Source organism: Procambarus clarkii, chromosome 68, assembly GCF_040958095.1.
Source record: "Procambarus clarkii isolate CNS0578487 chromosome 68, FALCON_Pclarkii_2.0, whole genome shotgun sequence".
NCBI classification, from domain to species: domain Eukaryota; kingdom Metazoa; phylum Arthropoda; class Malacostraca; order Decapoda; family Cambaridae; genus Procambarus; species Procambarus clarkii.
The window spans coordinates 15,427,524-15,448,807 of NC_091217.1; the positions used below are offsets into that span (position 1 = coordinate 15,427,524).

General features: G+C 47.8%; 1 protein-coding gene across 1 annotated transcript in view; it reads right to left on the minus strand.

The window, feature by feature from the left end:
* Positions 1-21,042, minus strand: part of LOC138355656 (alpha-1-macroglobulin-like) — a 51,234-nt gene extending 30,192 nt beyond the window's left edge. The window contains exon 1 of the mRNA XM_069310978.1: positions 20,945-21,042. Coding sequence (XP_069167079.1) covers positions 20,945-21,009 — 65 coding nt within the window. The 5' untranslated portion in view covers positions 21,010-21,042. The remainder of the gene's footprint in view (positions 1-20,944) is intronic.
* Between the last annotated feature and the right edge of the window lie 242 nt (positions 21,043-21,284).

Here is a 21,284-nt window from a genome sequence, read left to right on the forward strand (position 1 = left end):
TGTGGCTTGCTTGGTGCTGCCTAAGACATTCTGGCGTCGTCGCTGCACTTGTGAGGACGTGTACCTGTAGTTGTCGGCCAACAACTAGGGGAAACACCGCCTACACCTTAAGCTCAACTCGATATCCCAGTTCCATCCCGCGGTTTGTCTACAGAATCCGGTATCGTGAAGATCGGAATTAATTATATTACGAGTGATAATCGAGAGATAGAAAGTGTAACTTCACACAAGGTCCCAGTAGAGAAATATTCAGACTAAACGGGATCACCTGCTGTTATCGTAAACATCCAGCCCCATCCGCAAGCCTAAAGCTACGTGGGTGTAGAATAGTGGCTAAGCATCTGTTTCCCAATGTGAAGTGAATTTCCCAGTGTGAAATAACTTAGACATTTTTCAGATTTAGTTTTTTCCCATCGTCCGTGCCTGTCACCCTGTGGCCCTTAACACGTGTTACACACTTGTCGCCTCCCAGCTGTGTCATACTGCGCTCCGCACCTGAACGTCTCCCTGGTCCCATGCCAACACCACCTGGTTGAAAACCCTGCGTCATTAATACCCGCATGATATACTATTGCGGTGATTGCTGGAGGAGCCTCTACAAAGTCCATCTTTATGCATGAGTTTTGTGTGACAGAAGGCCGGTTTTATATGCGAGAACAAATAATAACTTCTGTGTTTATTGAAGTGCATATTTCCTTGCATTGATTTGATATTAACACGCCGAGCTGATGTTGTATTGCTATCTCCCGCTACGGGTGTGAGAACGTGGTCGAGTAAGTACGTTAAAAGTGACGATTACAGTTTGTCTGAGTGATTAATGTAATTCGTCTCTGCCTGTATATATGTTACACGTAATTCCACATTTAATTACTTTACTGTCTGTGTTTTGTGTTCGGTTCAATTATACCAATACGGGTTATAGAATTTCCATGTGATGTTTTGATCTCGTAACCAGAGATCAGGAGTAAGTAATTGTTGTGGGATTTGTTTGAATGAGATTAATTTGGATCTCTCACTCCTTGTTTAGGCATGTTCCCTCCGGAACCTGACTTTCATCTAGACCATGGTGAAAACGGATAGCCGTTTCCATGGTGTGCGAGAACGGTAGCTGAAGCAATACAGCAGGCACCCCTTTCCCCCCCTCAACGGGAAACAGGGCCTATAGAAGTGTGCTGCCTCACTCTCGGTGAGGCTAACCAGCTCGCTGAGGTAGGAGCAACCAGAGACAGGTCGACTTATTCTTGTGTTTAGGATATTTCTGCAGTTTTGTGAGTGGTTATGTTTGAATATTCCATCAGTTCTTCTTGAAAGCCCATATTTACACACACCCCATGCATAATATAGGCAGTATCCAAGTTCATGCTTTGTTTGCTTATCATGGGTTGTCGGGTAACTGACACACACACACATATATAACACAGTCTCCCTTAGTCTGTAATCCCTTAAGGATGGAAAATGGGAGACTCCGTGACGTCATCGACTCCGTGACGTCATGGATGTCATCGTATATTTACATTATGAAACATTGTTAATAGACTAGTTTAGTATCTAGATTTAACAAAAAAGTAATCAATAAGACTGAATATAATTATTTACATCAAATTGTAGCTAGGTTCCCTTGTTAATGTAAAATTACTTTGAGTGAGGAACCAGCATTTAGGGCGTTGGCTCCACTGAGAGCAAGGCTCCCGCGAGAGAATCATAACACGGCAGCCATACGCTGTACTTGGCTCTAGAGCTGGTGAAACAACCAGACACCCAAATTACGTGTCAACAACCAGCAACACAGCCTAACAACCATCACAACAACGACCGTATCCGTCTTACCAAGTATTGTATATCATTTTGTGCACATTTTGATTCAATGGGTAGAGGCGGTCACGATGTAGGAATAAAACATACCACAATGTACGTGTACCCCAGATTACACTCACCTATTTCATGCCATACCTGTAATTGATATGTTTAGGGAACTTTGATTAATTCCTTGCATTCCATACAGGTAAATTGTGAGAGGAGCAACAAGAATCTATGCAGACAGTTGGTTCATACACATTAACTATTTGTTTGCCAGCTTTGTCCTTCCCACCAGCCGCCATTACGTGGCACAAAGAGGCACAGAGCCACACCCAATCTGGAAGATACACCTACACACCTTACCAGGCCCACACTACTGGCGCAGCCAAGCCATTTTTTAACAGTATTAGTAGTCATAATTAGTAATTATTACTAGTAGATTAGACCACCACATGTGGTATATTATAATAATAAAAGGTAAACAATTGGTAGTTTAAGAAGGAACCATAACAAAGTGGTTTAGGCTACCAATTGTCCCTCCCATTAGTGTGTAAGAAGATTTCAGGCAGTTTACAAGTATACAGTCCACTCAATTAATTCTTACTTACTAAGACAAATAAATAAGACATAACTTTATCTTATTAAAGTCAATTTAAAAAAAAGAAATTAGCTGCCTGGAGTTTCCCCACATTAATTTGGTCCTTCGAACCTAGATATTATACATACATATAGTGCAATATTACCTACAAACATTCAAACATTATAGCAGGAAGACACTGCTATATTTTTGCATTTTTTCTAGCCTAACTTTTCAATCTCATAGCAAACAGAACTTACAACAAGCACTATTATTGTTCTGGCAGTACCAAAGGAACAATTGTGCTTTTTTCATTTTATTACAAGAGGTTGATAAGAGGCTACTTTACTTATAAGTTACTTATAAATGTTTTTTTGCAATTATTGCATTATTACTGCCATTACTGTAACAATTACTGCATGCCACATTATTTACAACTAATTCTTACACAAGGGTAGGACATTTTAAGCTGGTGTTGTACAGCAACCTAGTCTAATTTATTGTGCTAACCTGGTGTAAGGGTAAGAATTTTACACTTATCTAGAGTTGAACACATATTACAACCTAGCAAGTACATATTTTTATGCAGTATTTAAGACAACCCGAGTTGTGTTGTCAACATGATATCAATATAACTATAGGTATAATTTAACTATAATCACTTCACCTTTGAGTGTTAACCTGTGTCTCTGTACCAACCAAGAGTGATAAAGAAGGGCTAACTTGCGGGTACCAGCATTGATACAGGTCTACCACTCAAATTATAGTGTGTATGATTATACAGTGTATATTTAAATAAATGATAAGTAGCTCTAGTTCGGAAACTAGTGGCTCTACTAATACAAGTGCCAGAAATAGTCCTGACACTAGTCCATACGACTAACAAGTACTTCCAAGATGTCTACTGTCACAAATGTCCAAATAACCCTCACAGGATTGAGGGGACATTTATCACGGCAGATAAGCACATGTGAAGACATGAGTAAACAAACTCCAGTTAATTATGCAGCACTGGAAAACTATCTTAGGCTTACACGGAACAAATATGACCATGTGTTGCAACAATTGAAAGAATATCAAGATTTACTTAAGCTTACCAATGTTGATGGAGATACAATGAAAGGTGTACTACAAGAACATTCCGATTATGAAGATGCAATGTTTACAAAGTTGCAACACTTTGATGATATCATAAATGCCCATAAAGCCAATATTAATATTGCAACCACAACTTCCCAGAACCAGACAGCACCAGAAGTCAAATTGCCATCACTTAGTCTCCCAACTTTTTCTGGAACAGAAGACGAGAGTTGGGACGGTTTCTGGAGCAAATTTGTCGATTCTGTGGATTCTAATGCTAATGTGCCAAAAACGACAAAGTTTACATACTTACAGAGTGTCTTGAAGGATGAAGCGTATCAGGTAGTCTGTAATCTGACTCACACAGATGATGATTGTGACAATGCAGTACAACTCCTGAAACATAATTACGCTAAACCTGAAAGGACCATCAGAATTCTAACACAGAAACTGTTAGACATTAAACCTCCAAATAATACTGCAGTCTCACTCCAAGCCTTCAGATTGGAGCTTGAGTCCATGCTCAAGGCACTTAAAAATAAAGTGAACTTGGATGAGTCAGACTGGATAATACAAGTCCATATGACACGAAAATTACCCAGGGACATACTGGATAAGTTGTTTGTATTAGTAGGTAAGTCATCCTTGACTGTAAAGGAGATTACAAAGGGTTTACAAACCATCATAGAACGAGAGAGAGTTAATCCAGAAGGAAAAGTGACATCTAAACCTTCGTCTACTACTAATAGTAAACAACAGAGTACAAACAGTACTCCAAACAAAGCTAAAACATCTTCCCCCTCCACAAAGTGGAATCAGGGCAGTGTAGGAACATATGCAGTTGGTCCCTCCAAACCTACAGTTAACGTGTCACCCAAAACGGTGACTCCTCAAGATACTGTTAACGTCTGGAGACCATGTGTGTTTTGTGAGCAATCACATTCCATGTACAATTGCAGACGCTACCCTGATCATGCAACACGCATAAAACGACTCAAGGAGTTACATAGATGTAGCAAGTGTATAAGGGAACATCATCCCAACAATTGCACAACTTCAATACGCTCCTGCAATAAGTGCCATAAGGGTCAACACCATACTGCACTTTGTGGGGACACAAGTACAAAGTCTCCCAAACCACAGGAGGAGGAGGGAGCTACAGCATCAGTACAGCTTTGTACTGTGTTACCTGACATAAGTGTCTTCTCAACCAGGTCTAACCATAAATCAGCTCTACCTACTGCACGATTGATCATTAGAAATGGAAAGAATAAGGCCACCATACGTGGATTATTTGATCAAGGGTCCCAACTGACCTTTATATCCAAGGAGTTGGTAGATAAACTGAAACTTACACCTGTAGAGGAGACACGGATAAACATAGCAGGATTCCTGACTAACTCAGGAGCCCGAGCTTACAGGGTAGTACGACCCAAAGTACAATTAGGAGGTTATGTACGAAAAGTACCAGCACTAGTAATAGATAGATTCCCAACAGACCTGTATATAGAAGGTCTAGGAACAACAGCCAAATTCCTGGAAGAAAAGGGAATACCTTTGGCTGATAATATTGCATCAGACAACCTTTCCAATATTGGAATCCTTATGGGATCAGATGTCTACCATAAGTTTATCATAGGAAAGGAAGATTACTACGGTATGAACGTGTTACCATCTGCAGGTGGCTATTTACTAACAGGCCCAGTATTACGGCTAAAACAAACCGCACCTGTAGACCACCAACATGCCAACACAGTAATGGTTGCATGACTAGGAGACCAGTCTCCACTGCAACACAGAGACATATCCGAGGATGAGCTTGATCCCCCAGTATATAAGTTATGGGACCTGGCAACTCTTGGCATTGTCCCTGAACAACCTAGCCCAGATGATGACTGGACTTACAAACAATACCTAGACTCAGTTATCTACAGAGATAATCAGTACTGGGTCAGGTTACCATGGAAGCTGAATCACCCTCAGCTACCCATCAACTACTTTATGGCACAAAATCAATTGAGATCACAGGTGTTACGCTTACAAAGACAAACTGAGAACTTGAACTTGTACCATGAAATAATACAGAAGCAGCTCGATGACAAATTTATCGAAGTTGTAACAAATGATAACCCAAAGGAAAGACACTACCTGCCTCACCATCATGTACAGAAGAATTCTGCTACTACCCCACTACGGATAGTATTTAATTGCAGTGCTAAGATGGGACAGAATAGTGTTTCGTTTAATGACTGCCTTCAAACTGGCCCTAGCCTAACACAAAGGCTTTATGACGTGCTGTTAAAGTTTCGTATAGGGACTTATGCATATACGGCCGACATTAGCAAGGCATTCCTTAGGGTAGGTCTTCAAGAAGAAGATCTAAGACCGGAACTACACAAAGTTCCTATGGATTAAGGATCCTAACGATCCGAACAGTGAAATAATCACTTATCGGTTTGCGTCTGTTTTGTTCGGGGCCACGTCCTCCCCATTTCTGCTTCAAGCTACCTTGGATACGCACTTGAAGAAGTCCAATAGCCCGAACAAGACGGAAATTAGCGAAAACCTGTATGTGGATAATTTTCAAGGAACAACCAACAGTGAAAGTACGCTGTTGGACATATACCATGAGGCCAATCGAGAATTAATGGGAGCCAATATGCCTCTCCAGTCTTGGGTCTCTAACAATGACAAATTAAAACAACTGATCGCAACTGAATTTCCCGACTACCAAGTACCCGAGATGACAAAGGTACTAGGTGTCCAATGGAACACGACAAATGATCAGTTGACAATCAAGTCAGTGGAGACAGATACCACTAACTTAACAATGAGGAAATTGCTATCACAAGTCAGCAAACCCTTCGACCCATTAGGCTTATTGAGTCCAATACTAATTAATGGGAAGAAGATAATACAGTAATGTTGGCAACAAAAGATAGGCTGGGATGATCTTCTAACACCTGCCCTACAGGAAAAGTGGCAAGGGTTAGTGAAAGATTTAAGTATCCTAGAGTCTGTCAAGTTCCCTAGGAACACAGTAGTAAATGAAAAAGAACCAATTAAGCTACATGTATTTTGTGATGCCTCAGGAAAGGCTTATGGTACAGTAGCTTACCTGGTCTCAAATGGGCAAGCCAATTTGCTCACATCAAAGGCCAGAGTGGCACCTTTAAAGAAAAGATCACTGCCACAACTGGAATTAACAGCCTTACTGCTAGGTGTAAGATTGGCTCATTATCTGATCAAGGCCTTAAGCCACATCCACTTTAAAGAAACAGTAGTATGGTCAGATAATGAGGCAGTGCTACAGTGGGTTAAAAACAATAACAGTAAGAATCCTTACGTGAGTAACCGCGTTAAGGAAATACGAGAGTTGTCAGCAGGGTATAAACTAAGATATGTACCTACTAAAGAGAATCCAGCTGACTATCTTTCCCGAGGCCTGACTTTACGGCAATTAACAAAGGCAGAGATGTGGTTCAATGGACCTCAGTGGCTAATCAGCGACCAGTGGCCTGAACAAAAGCCACAAGTCATTGTGACCAATGTCACTGTTCCTACTGAGAACCCGGAACTACCTCGGACTTTGGTAATTGATCCTGCTCGGTACTCTGAACTGAACAAACTTGTAGGTGTCACCCAAGTAGTGTTTGATTTTCTAAAGAAAATAGGAATCAAGCATGAATTCCCTAGTGCCCTAAGGTACTGGGTTAAAAGAGCTCAGACCGACACATTCGGGACAGAAATTGACAATGTTCCAAAGAAGCTACAACATGATCTGGGTCTCTGGTTAGACACTGACAATTATAACTTGATAAGATGCGGAGGACGCTTACAGCATGCTGACATAGATCTGGAAGCAAAAAATCCAATATTGCTCCCTTGTCACCACATAGTAAGTAAACTAATTGTGTTACATATACACAAATACTGCACTCTGCATGGTGGGGTATTAAATACTCTCACAGAATTACGACAATAGTACTGGCTACCCCAAGGTAGACAGACAGTAAAATCCATTATCAAATCCTGTGTTGTATGCCGGAGATACGATGCCAGAGTGTGTCCATATCCTGGCCCTCCTCCACTTCCGAAGGAACGAGTCGTACATATTCATCCTTTTGAGACAACAGGAGTAGATTTCACAGGAGCACTAACACTGACAGGCACTAAAGACAAGAAACCAGTAAAGGCCTATATCTGTGTTTTTACTTGTGCCACAACAAGGGCAGTCCATCTAGAAGTGACTCCCGATATGAGTGCCGAAGCATTCTTACAGGCTTTCCGCAGGTTTGCTTCACGTAGATATTGTCCTAAGTTAATGATTTCAGACAATGGGTCCAACTTGGTGGCAGGAGAAGCATGTCTGAGGAAAATCTGGACACACCCAAAGGTACGCACTGCCCTAACTCAACGGCAGTCCCATTGGAACTGCCGTTGAGCAGTTTCATACCTCCCAGAGCACCATGGCATGGAGGCTTCTATGAACGCATGGTAGGTACGGTGAAACGTTTTTTACGAAAAACCCTACACCGCCAAAAGATTGACCTACAGGAGCTTCAAACAGTAATCATAGAGATAGAAGCACGAGTTAATAACCGACCACTTACCTACCTCTCTGATGATGTTTTGCAGCGTGAACCATTAAGTCCAGCTGATGTATGGGAGACCTCTCAAAACACTTGTGTCCCTTACGGACGAGGAACCAGAGGATCCTTCATATGTCAAAGAGAGTGATTTGGTTCAACGTTTCAAACATCTTTCAAGGGTGATAAGTTGGTGGAATGACGTATGGACTCGTGAATACCTTACAGCTCTGAGGGAGTATCATTACGGGGCAAACAACTCCTATAACAGGTGAACCCTGAACTTGACTTGAACCCTGGTGACATAGTTCTGGTGGATAGTGATGGACCACGCTCAGAGTGGCCTATAGGTCAAATAGTCTCTGTTCATCCAGACAGCCAGAGCATCTTGAGAATAGTGAAAGTAAAATGCCGAGGCAACACTACCCTCAAAACTTTAGAGAAATTAGTACCTTTAGAACTGGCCAGGAAAGAAGACGTGCAACGACTTCCAGCACCCGATACGCCAGTGCGGGACATACGTCCCCCAACGGACTGCTGCACAACAATGTAAACTCAAATTAAAGCAGCACTATAATTCTGAAGGAGAAGAATAAAGTGATCGCAGTCCTTACCGGGACTTCGACCCGTGTTCTTCCCCCCCCGGAATTATGTCGGGAAACCGACACACACAAACACACACACACACACATATAACACAGTCTCCCTTAGTCTGTAATCCCTTAAGGATGGAAAATGGGAGACTCTGTGACGTCATCGACTCCGTGACGTCATGGATGTCATCGTATATTTACATTATGAAACATTGTTAATAGACTAGTTTAGTATCTAGATTTAACAAAAAAGTAATCAATAAGACTGAATATAATTATTTACATCAAATTGTAACTAGGTTCCCTTGTTAATGTAAAATTACTTTGAGTGAGGAACCAGCATTTAGGGCGTTGGCTCCACTGAGAGCAAGGCTCCCGCGAGAGAATCATAACACAGCAGCCATACGCTGTACTTGGCTCTAGAGCTGGTGAAACAACCAGACACCCAAATTACGTGTCAACAACCAGCAACACAGCCTAACAACCATCACAACAACGACCGTATCCGTCTTACCAAGTATTGTATATCATTTTGTGCACATTTTGATTCAATGGGTAGAGGCGGTCACGATGTAGGAATAAAACATACCACAATGTACGTGTACCCCAGATTACACTCACCTATTTCATGCCATACCTGTAATTGATATGTTTAGGGAACTTTGATTAATTCCTTGCATTCCATACAGGTAAATTGTGAGAGGAGCAACAAGAATCTATGCAGACAGTTGGTTCATACACATTAACTATTTGTTTGCCAGCTTTGTCCTTCCCACCAGCCGCCATTACGTGGCACAAAGGCACAGAGCCACACCCAGTCTGGAAGATACACCAACACGCCTTACCAGGCCCACACTACTGGCACAGCCAAGCCATTTTTTAACAGTATTAGTAGTCATAATTAGTAATTATTACATGTAGATTAGACCACATGTGGTATATTATAATAATAAAAGGTAAACAATTGGTAGTTTAAGAAGGAGCCATAACAAAGTGGTTTAGGCTACCAATTGTCCCTCCCATTAGTGTGTAAGAAGATTTCAGGCAGTTTACAAGTATACAGTCCACTCAATTAATTCTTACTTACTAAGACAAATAAATAAGACATAACTTTATCTTATTAAAGTCAATTTAAAAAAGAGAAATTAGCTGCCTGGAGTTTCCCACATGGGTCGTCTCCACTACCGTCTGTGGTGCCTTTACTGAAACATATAGGAGGGGTTCTAGCAGATTTCTGTTGTTGCTCACTAACTTCCTAGGGTGTGTTTGTCCGTCTAGTATTCTCTAGCAGTGTTTACGTTTATACACCATCCTGTTTCCACATACCTTCGCTGCCTGAACTTTGCGTTTGCATTTCTTTGCAATTTCAAAGCATGCAGTAACGAGGGAATTTCTATCCTCTTCGGTAGAAATATTTTTTTCAACAAAATTAATATTTTCAGAAAGAAGCAATTGTCTTCATCGCAAATCCAATAAATCGAGCCATTTAGCCATTTCTATATTCCATAAGGTAACTACCACTATAGTTACTTAACCACAAGAATACTACCACAACCTGCCCTCCCCTGTCCCACGATTTACAACCTGCCCGCTCCCTGTCCCACCGGTCACTCCCTGCCCTTACACTGTCCCACCGGTCACTCCCTGCCCTCACCCTCTCCCACAGGCCACTCCCTGCTCTCACCCTGTCCCACCGGTCACTCCCTGCCCTCACACTGTCCCACCGGTCACTCCCTGCCCTCACACTGTCCCACCGGTCACTCCCTGCCCTCACCCTGTCCCACCGGTCACTCCCTGCCCTCACCCTGTCCCACCGGTCACTCCCTGCCCTTACACTGTCCCACCGGTCACTCCCTGCCCTCACACTGTCCCACCGGTCACTCCCTGCCCTCACACTGTCCCACCGGTCACTCCCTGCCCTCACCCTGTCCCACAGGCCACTCCCTGCTCTCACCCTGTCCCACCGGTCACTCCCTGTCCCACCGGTCACTACCTGCCCTCACTCTGTCCCACCGGTCACTCCCTGCCCTCACCCTCTCCCACAGGCCACTCCCTGCTCTCACCCTGTCCCACCGGTCACTCCCTGCCCTCACACTGTCCCACCGGTCACTCCCTGCCCTCACCGTGTCCCACCGGTCACTACCTGCCCTCACTCTGTTCCACCGGTCACTACCTGCCCTTACACTGTCCCACCGGTTACTACCTGTCCTCACACAGTCCCACCGGTCACTCCCTGCCCTCACCCTGTCCCACCGGTCACTCCCTGCCCTCACACTGTCCCACCGGTCACTACCTGTCCTCACCCTGTCCCACCGGTCACTACCTGCCCTCACTCTGTCCCACCGGTCACTACCTGTCCTCACCCTGTCCCACCGGTCACTCCCTGCACTCACACTGTCCCACCGGTCACTCCCTGCCCTCACACTGTCCCACCGGTCACTCCCTGCCCTCACACTGTCCCACCGGTCACACCCTGCCCTCACACTGTCCCACCGGTCACTCCCTGCACTCACACTGTCCCACCGGTCACTCCCTGCCCTCACACTGTCCCACCGGTCACTCCCTGCCCTCACACTGTCCCACCGGTCACTCCCTGCCCTCACACTGTCCCACCGGTCACTCCCTGCACTCACACTGTCCCACCGGTCACTCCCTGCCCTCACACTGTCCCACCGGTCACTCCCTGCCCTCACACTGTCCCACCGGTCACTCCCTGCACTCACACTGTCCCACCGGTCACTCCCTGCCCTCACACTGTCCCACCGGTCACTCCCTGCCCTCACCCTGTCACACCGGTCACTCCCTGCCCTCACACTGTCCCACCGGTCACTCCCTGCCCTCACACTGTCCCACCGGTCACTTCCTGCCCTCACACTGTCCCACCGGTCACTCCCTGCCCTCACCCTGTCCCACCGGTCACTCCCTGCCCTTACACTGTCCCACCGGTCACTCCCTGCCCTCACCCGGTCCCACCGGTCACTCCCTGCCCTCACCCGGTCCCACCGGTCACTCCCTGCCCTCACCCTGTCCCACCGGTCACTACCTGCCCCTCACACTGTCCCACCGGTCACTCCCTGCCCTCACCCTGTCCCACCGGTCACTACCTGCCCCTCACACTGTCCCACCGGTCACTACCTGCCCTCACCCTGTCCCACCGGTCACTCCCTGCCCTCACCCTGTCCCACCGGTCACTACCTGCCCTCACTCTGTCCCACCGGTCACTCCCTGCCCTCACCCTGTCCCACCGGTCACTCCCTGCCCTCACCCGGTCCCACCGGTCACTCCCTGCCCTCACCCTGTCCCACCGGTCACTACCTGCCCCTCACACTGTCCCACCGGTCACTCCCTGCCCTCACCCTGTCCCACCGGTCACTACCTGCCCCTCACACTGTCCCACCGGTCACTACCTGCCCTCACCCTGTCCCACCGGTCACTCCCTGCCCTCACCCTGTCCCACCGGTCACTACCTGCCCTCACTCTGTCCCACCGGTCACTCCCTGCCCTCACCCTGTCCCACCGGTCACTCCCTGCCCTCACACTGTCCCACCGGTCACTCCCTGCCCTCACACTGTCCCACCGGTCACTCCCTGCCCTTACACTGTCCCACCGGTCACTCCCAGCCCTCACCCGGTCCCACCGGTCACTCCCTGCCCTCACCCGGTCCCACCGGTCACTACCTGCCCCTCACACTGTCCCACCGGTCACTCCCTGCCCTTACACTGTCCCACCGGTCACTACCTGCCCTCACCCTGTCCCACCGGTCACTCCCTGCCCTCACACTGTCCCACCGGTCACTACCTGCCCTCACCCTGTCCCACCGGTCACTACCTGCCCTCACACTGTCCCATCGGTCACTCCCTGCCCTCACACTGTCCCACCGGTCACTACCTGCCCCTCACACTGTCCCACCGGTCACTACCTACCCCTCACACTGTCCCACCGGTCACTACCTACCCCTCACACTGTCCCACCGGTCACTACCTGCCCCTCACACTGTCCCACCGGTCACTACCTGCCCCTCACACTGTCCCACCGGTCACTACCTGCCCCTCACACTGTCCCACCGGTCACTACCTACCCCTCACACTGTCCCACCGGTCACTACCTGCCCTCACACTGTCCCACCGGTCACTACCTGCCCCTCACACTGTCCCACCGGTCACTCCCTGCCCTCACCCTGTCCCACCGGTCACTCCCTGCCCTCACACTGTCCCACCGGTCACTACCTGCCCCTCACACTGTCCCACCGGTCACTACCTGCCCCTCACACTGTCCCACCGGTCACTACCTGCCCCTCACACTGTCCCACCGGTCACTACCTGCCCCTCACACTGTCCCACCGGTCACTACCTGCCCCTCACACTGTCCCACCGGTCACTACCTACCCCTCACACTGTCCCACCGGTCACTACCTGCCCTCACACTGTCCCACCGGTCACAACCTGCCCCTCACACTGTCCCACCGGTCACTACCTGCCCCTCACACTGTCCCACCGGTCACTACCTGCCCCTCACACTGTCCCACCGGTCACTCCCTGCCCTCACTCTGTCCCACCGGTCACTACCTGCCCCTCACACTGTCCCACCGGTCACTACCTACCCTCACACTGTCCCACCGGTCACTACCTGCCCTCACACTGTCCCACCGGTCACTACCTGCCCCTCACACTGTCCCACCGGTCACTCCCTGCCCTTACACTGTCCCACCGGTCACTACCTGCCCTCACCCTGTCCCACCGGTCACTCCCTGCCCTCACACTGTCCCACCGGTCACTACCTGCCCTCACCCTGTCCCACCGGTCACTACCTGCCCTCACACTGTCCCATCGGTCACTCCCTGCCCTCACACTGTCCCACCGGTCACTACCTGCCCCTCACACTGTCCCACCGGTCACTACCTACCCCTCACACTGTCCCACCGGTCACTACCTACCCCTCACACTGTCCCACCGGTCACTACCTGCCCCTCACACTGTCCCACCGGTCACTACCTGCCCCTCACACTGTCCCACCGGTCACTACCTGCCCCTCACACTGTCCCACCGGTCACTACCTACCCCTCACACTGTCCCACCGGTCACTACCTGCCCTCACACTGTCCCACCGGTCACTACCTGCCCCTCACACTGTCCCACCGGTCACTCCCTGCCCTCACCCTGTCCCACCGGTCACTCCCTGCCCTCACACTGTCCCACCGGTCACTACCTGCCCCTCACACTGTCCCACCGGTCACTACCTGCCCCTCACACTGTCCCACCGGTCACTACCTGCCCCTCACACTGTCCCACCGGTCACTACCTGCCCCTCACACTGTCCCACCGGTCACTACCTGCCCCTCACACTGTCCCACCGGTCACTACCTACCCCTCACACTGTCCCACCGGTCACTACCTGCCCTCACACTGTCCCACCGGTCACTACCTGCCCCTCACACTGTCCCACCGGTCACTACCTGCCCCTCACACTGTCCCACCGGTCACTACCTGCCCCTCACACTGTCCCACCGGTCACTCCCTGCCCTCACTCTGTCCCACCGGTCACTACCTGCCCCTCACACTGTCCCACCGGTCACTACCTACCCTCACACTGTCCCACCGGTCACTACCTGCCCTCACATTGTCCCACCGGTCACTACCTGCCCCTCACACTGTCCCACCGGTCACTACCTGCCCCTCACACTGTCCCACCGGTCACTCCCTGCCCTCACACTGTCCCACCGGTCACTACCTGCCCCTCACACTGTCCCACCGGTCACTACCTGCCCCTCACACTGTCCCACCGGTCACTACCTGCCCCTCACACTGTCCCACCGGTCACTACCTGCCCCTCACACTGTCCCACCGGTCACTACCTGCCCCTCACACTGTCCCACCGGTCACTACCTACCCTCACACTGTCCCACCGGTCACTACCTGCCCTCACACTGTCCCACCGGTCACTACCTGCCCCTCACACTGTCCCACCGGTCACTACCTGCCCCTCACACTGTCCCACCGGTCACTACCTGCCCCTCACACTGTCCCACCGGTCACTACCTGTCCTCACCCTGTCCCACCGGTCACTCCCTGCCCCTCACACTGTCCCACCGGTCACTACCTGCCCCTCACACTGTCCCACCGGTCACTACCTGCCCCTCACACTGTCCCACCGGTCACTACCTACCCTCACACTGTCCCACTGGTCACTACCTGCCCCTCACACTGTCCCACCGGTCACTACCTGCCCCTCACACTGTCCCACCGGTCACTACTTGCCCCTCACACTGTCCCACCGGTCACTACCTACCTCTCGCAATGTTCCACTGGCCACTACATGCCCTAAAACTGCCTCTTTGGTCACTAACTGACCCTCACAATATTCCAATGGTCACGACCTACCATAATAATGTCCCCCGGGTCACTACCTACCTCTCAATGTGCCCCACAGGTCAATACCTTCCCCTCACAGTGTCCCACAGCTCACTTCCTGAACAGCAACTGCCTCTTCGTTCACTACCTGCCCCCTCACAATGTTCCATGAGTCCCTACCATGTCACTCATAATGATCCACCGGTCACTACCTGCCCTCACACTTTCCCATGGGTTACTTCCTGCCCTCACACTGTCTCTGTTCACTATTTGCACGCACACTGGCCCTTCGGTCAATACCTGCCCCGCACATAGTCCCACTGGTCAATACCTGCCCTCACACTGTTCCACGGGTCACTAATTGGGTGCTCTCCGGGGCTCTGAGAAGCGAGTCAACACCTTGGGAGCTCTCCGGGGCTCTGAGAGGCGAGTCAACACCTTGGATGTTCTCCGGGGCTCTGAGAGGCGAGACAACACCTTGGGTGCACTCCGGGGCTCTGAGAAGCGAGTCAACGTTGACCTTTGGAAAACTGACCTTGAGCTGGGAACCGGTAAGGGACCTGGGCAGTATTGCAGACTCGCATGCTGATGACTCAGCATCCTGCATCGTGCCCTTGACTTCCTCGGTGGGAAGGATGAGAAGAGAAGGGGTGATGATGAGGTGCAAAAAGGAGGGGATGGGAAGGGGTGAGGTGGAATAGATATACATATCTATCAGTGCATACCTATCAGTGACTTCAGCAAACACACATGCTTGCACCCGTGTACGTGGTGACTCGCATTTTTGCATGAACGTTGACATCCACACACACAGATATAAGCATTCTGTTACTGTTCTTATATAAACACATTTGTAATAATATAATACTATATGCATTATATATATATATATATATATATATATATATATATATATATATATATATATATATATATATATATATATATATATATATATATATATATATGCAATTGACGATCACAAAACACTGATCATTTTATGCGGAAAATCCACAGAGAAATATGAAATGAGGTGAACGTTTCGGCTTGTTAAAGCCTTTGTCAACACCAGACTGACTAAGGAGAAGGGAGAAGGGGGAGGATATATAGGCCGACACCTGACCAACCCATCCCTAGGGTTGGTCAGGTGTAAATAACCAAAAACAGGTATAGCTTACCTTTAGGCTTTAACAAGCCGAAACGTTCACCTCATTTCATATTTCTCTGTTTTCTTCCGCATATATATATATATATATATATATATATATATATATATATATATATATATATATATATATTTTTTTTTTTTTTTATATAGGAAGGGAGTACCACCTCTAGCTGGAAGAAGGGGGACCCATAGCCTCGGAGGAAACCACGCATAACGCATTAGAGGAAATGTTTAGATCCCCTCCAATACAGTTTCTGTGTGCTTTTCTCCTACCACCCCCTTCCTTTTTTATTTTTTGTGCTTTATTATGCATTTGATGGTTACAAGATATACATGGGTTGATACAAAAATAATAATGCTAAAAGGTGCTTAAAGGTTATGGATCTCTTGAAAAACACAACAATGGGAAACATTGATGAATGTCACAGACGGGTTCGATCATTGTTGCAAGTCAAACACTTCTTCGAATTCCTCTGAAGTTGGACTAGTGCCCAAGACGCAACAGGCATTTCCCCTCTGAATCGCAACACTGAGGCGCTGGAACAAGAAACTTTTTGCTCTCTGGTCTTTTGTAGCGCTGATCAATTTGTCCCCCAATTCCTTCAGGAACTCCAATGCACATTTTCCCCACGAACCGAGGGTCTCCGAGCCGATCGGAACAAAGCTGTAGCAGTGTGCTAGACCTCTGTATTTAATAATTTTCTGCGATTCCCTGAAAGAAGCAGCACCACCGCTTTCACGTGTGCTGTATGTATATATATATATATATATATATATATATATATATATATATATATATATATATATATATATATATATATATATACCTATATATATATATATATATGTGTGTGTGTGTGTCAATATCCGTCGTTCTCTTACACACTCTCTCTCTCTCTCTCTGTTTCGTCTTATTACTATGACTACCCTCCATAGTGTCTATGGGTACTACCCTCCATAGTGTCTATGGGTACTACCCTCCATAGTGTCTATGGGTACTACCCTCCATAGTGTCTATGGGTACTACCCTCCATAGTGTCTATGGGTACTACCCTCCATAGTGTCTATGGGTACTACCCTCCATAGTGTCTATGGGTACTACCCTCCATAGTGTCTATGGGTACTACCCTCCATAGTGTCTATGGGTACTACCCTCCATAGTGTCTATGGGTACTACCCTCCATAGTGTCTATGGGTACTACCCTCCATAGTGTCTATGGGTACTACCCTCCATAGTGTCTATGGGTACTACCCTCCATAGTGTCTATGGGTACTACCCTCCATAGTGTCTATGGGTACTACCCTCCATAGTGTCTATGGGTACTACCCTCCATAGTGTCTATGGGTACTACCCTCCATAGTGTCTATGGGTACTACCCTCCATAGTGTCTATGGGTACTACCCTCCATAGTGTCTATGGGTACTACCCTCCATAGTGTCTATGGGTACTACCCTCCATAGTGTCTATGGGTACTACCCTCCATAGTGTCTATGGGTACTACCCTCCATAGTGTCTATGGGTACTACCCTCCATAGTGTCTATGGGTACTACCCTCCATAGTGTCTATGGGTACTACCCTCCATAGTGTCTATGGGTACTACCTTCCATAGTGTCTATGGGTACTACCCTCCATAGTGTCTATGGGTTCTACCCTCCATAGTAGCTATGGGTACTACCATCCATAGTAGCTATGAGTACTACTCTCCATAGTAGCTATGGGTTCTACCATCCATAGTAGCTATGGGTACTACCATCCATATTAGCTATGGGTACTACCCTCCATAGTAGCTATGGGTACTACCCTCCATAGTAGCTATGGGTACTACCCTCCATAGTAGCTATGGGTACTACCTTCCATAGTAGCTATGGGTACTACCATCCATAGTAGCTATGGGTACTACCCTCCATAGTAGCTATGGGTACTACCATCCATAGTAGCTATGGGTACTACCATCCATAGTAGCTATGGGTACTACCATCCATAGTAGCTATGGGTACTACCCTCCATAGTAGCTATGGGTACTACCCTCCATAGTAGCTATGGGTACTACCCTCCATAGTAGCTATGGGTACTACCATCCATAGTAGCTATGGGTACTACCCTCCATAGTAGCTATGGGTACTACCCTCCATAGTAGCTATGGGTACTACCCTCCATAGTAGCTATGGGTACTACCATCCATAGTAGCTATGGGTACTACCCTCCATAGTAGCTATGGGTACTACCATCCATAGTAGCTATGGGTACTACCATCCATAGTAGCTGTTACGACCCTGGGTTCTCCAGTGGAAACCAGAGGTCAAAATTGAGCTATTAAACTTTCTGGTAGTATAGTTGAGTGCATCGCGAGCGGCAATTGTTTGTATCTTCCCTGCCAGACGTACGACTATTATTGTTTCTCAAAGAGCATTTAAAGACTGAGCTGGGGGTTGATTATTAAATAATAACATAGGCACCAACTTTGCTTACTAATACTTTCTAATCATTTGTAAAGTAACAATACATTGCATAGGGGAAGATCTTTAATGTGCTTAGCTGCACGATCAATTAGGCTCCTTCCGGCACCACGACATGGGAGGCCTAGCTGGTCGCTAGGAGGTCCTTCTCTGGCTGGCGTTCGTGCGGACGAGACCTACTCTGTGGCTGCCCCCCTAATCTCCTCCCTTCTCCTCTTACTTATTTCCCTTACCCTAAGTTCCTGTACCATTAAGTTAAGTATTGTATGATTTCTAAGTGTACCTACTCTGGTAGTAACGATTGGTGAGACCTGGGGGTAGTAGTTGCCAGTGTTTTGGGTAACCCTAAGTGTTGTGTTTTGTATTAGGGTCCCACGTGGTGTCTCTACCCTAAGCTGCATCCAGCTTCAGTGCTTATCCAGTAGTACTTTACCCTAGCTTGTTATTAGTGTAAACCTTGTATCCTGCCTATGTGGACCAAGGCTTTTAACTTAAGATAGTGTGGTAAAGTTATTATTATTATTGTTATTGGTGTGAGTGTATATGGGGGGTTGTTAAGTGGTTAATAAATAAGTACATGAATTACAGAGTATCCCTTCTTCCTGTGTGGGAGCGCATTGATCAACCCTTAGACTAACATATATGGTCTAGTAGCAAGTTATTACTACTGTGGATAGTTTATTTTGGGGGCCGGGCCTTTTAGCTCTCCCATATTTGATACTCTTGTCTTCTAACTACCCTTACCCCTTAATAGTACCAGTCCCCCATAGAAGCCAACACACATATATTTATAACAGTAGCTATGGGTACTACCATCCATAGTAGCTATGGGTACTACCCTCCATAGTAGCTATGGGTACTACCATCCATAGTAGCTATGGGTACTACCATCCATAGTAGCTATGGGTACTACCCTCCATAGTAGCTATGGGTACTACCCTCCATAGTAGCTATGGGTACTACCCTCCATAGTAGCTATGGGTATGGAGCGTGCTAGCATTGGTGTTAGTGGTGTGTGTTGATGACGTCACAACAGCGAGTGCTAGTGCTTACCTATCAGTGACTACTGGGGAGTAAGGTCTAGCTCTCTAGGCCCCGCCTACCAGCCTTGTTCTCCACGCTGTCTTAAAGCTTCACTATTCAATCAATATTTTTGTCAGACCTTTCCTTAAAGTTGTAAGTGGAGGTGGCTTCCACAACTGCTTCTCTGTGTGCATGCCACTTGTTGACGACCCGTACACGGTACCAAAATTTCCATATATTCCTTGCAACTCATTTGCGACTCCAGCTTTCACCTGTGTCCACTTATTCTACTTTCTCTCAACTTAAAGAGGCAGTCCTTATCCACCTGGTCTATTCCACTCAGTACGTTGTACTTTGTTATCATATCTTCTCTATTACTTCTGTCCTCCAAGGCTGTGAGATCTAACAAAAGCTGTGTAGATTGCTTTGGACGCGTCATAGTTTAGGTTAATAACGATATTCTAATGTTTACCAGCGTGCCATATGCTGCCGATGTCACCCTGTCAATATGTGCCTGGCCGGGTCCGGGGGCGCGGGGACGTTGAGCCACGAACTCATCGCTAGGTAGCCTCCTCTGTTATTAGGGATGTAACTATATCCTCTCCCAAATATCCTTCTGTCTCTGATTCCTGCAATTGTCTTCCATTAATGATGTAGATACCTTCTGGACTTCTTTCTCCCTTCCCTATCATCATTACTTTACACTTATTAGTATTAAACTCCAGCAACAATTAGTTTATTCTTGGAGTTTGTTAAGATCATTTGTAACATTCTGCAGTCCTCCTCTGTTTATACATTCCTCATTATCTTGGCATCGTCCACAAATATTGACATGCCGGAGATCACTCCCTCAGGAAGACCATTAACATAAATAAGGAACAGCAGTGGTCCTAGGACCGACCACTGGGGGGACACTGCTGTTACATTCACCCAGCTGGAGACCTTGTCTCTGACTGTGACTCTTTGTCTTCTGTCTTATGTGGTATTTCTTTACCCATCTTAGTGTTCCCTTAATTATCCCAACTTGCTTCTCCATCTAGTACATCAGTCTTTCATTACAAACTGTATCGAATGTATTTTGTCAACAACTGTACACACCCTGTACAAACAGTGAACAAATGTACAGTGATCAGGGCAGCGGGAAGAGTCGGTGTACTCACCCATGGGTCAGGGCAGCGGGAAGAGTCGGTGTACTCACCCATGGGTCAGGGCAGCGGGATGAGTCGGTGTACTCACCCATGGGTCAGGGCAGCGGGAAGAGTCGGTGTACTCACCCATGGGTCAGGGCAGCGGGAAGAGTCGGTGTACTCACCCATGGGTCAGGGCAGCGGGAAGAGTCAGCAGCACACAGAGGAGGAGAGGGTCAGAGGACACCATGGCTACACGTCCTTCCTGGCCGGCACCCACTGAGCAACTGACTGTGGGAGGTTCCTCCCCCACACCTTGTGCTGTGGTGGGAGGTTCCTCCCCCACACCTCGGGCTGAGGTGGGAGGTCCCTCCCCCACACCTCGGGCTGTGGTGGGAGGTTCCTCCCCCACACCTCGGGCTGTGGTGGGAGGTTCCTCCCCCCCCACACCTCGGGCTGTGGTGGGAGGTTCCTCCCCCCCACACCTCGGGCTGTGGTGGGAGGTTCCTCCCCCCCCACACCTCG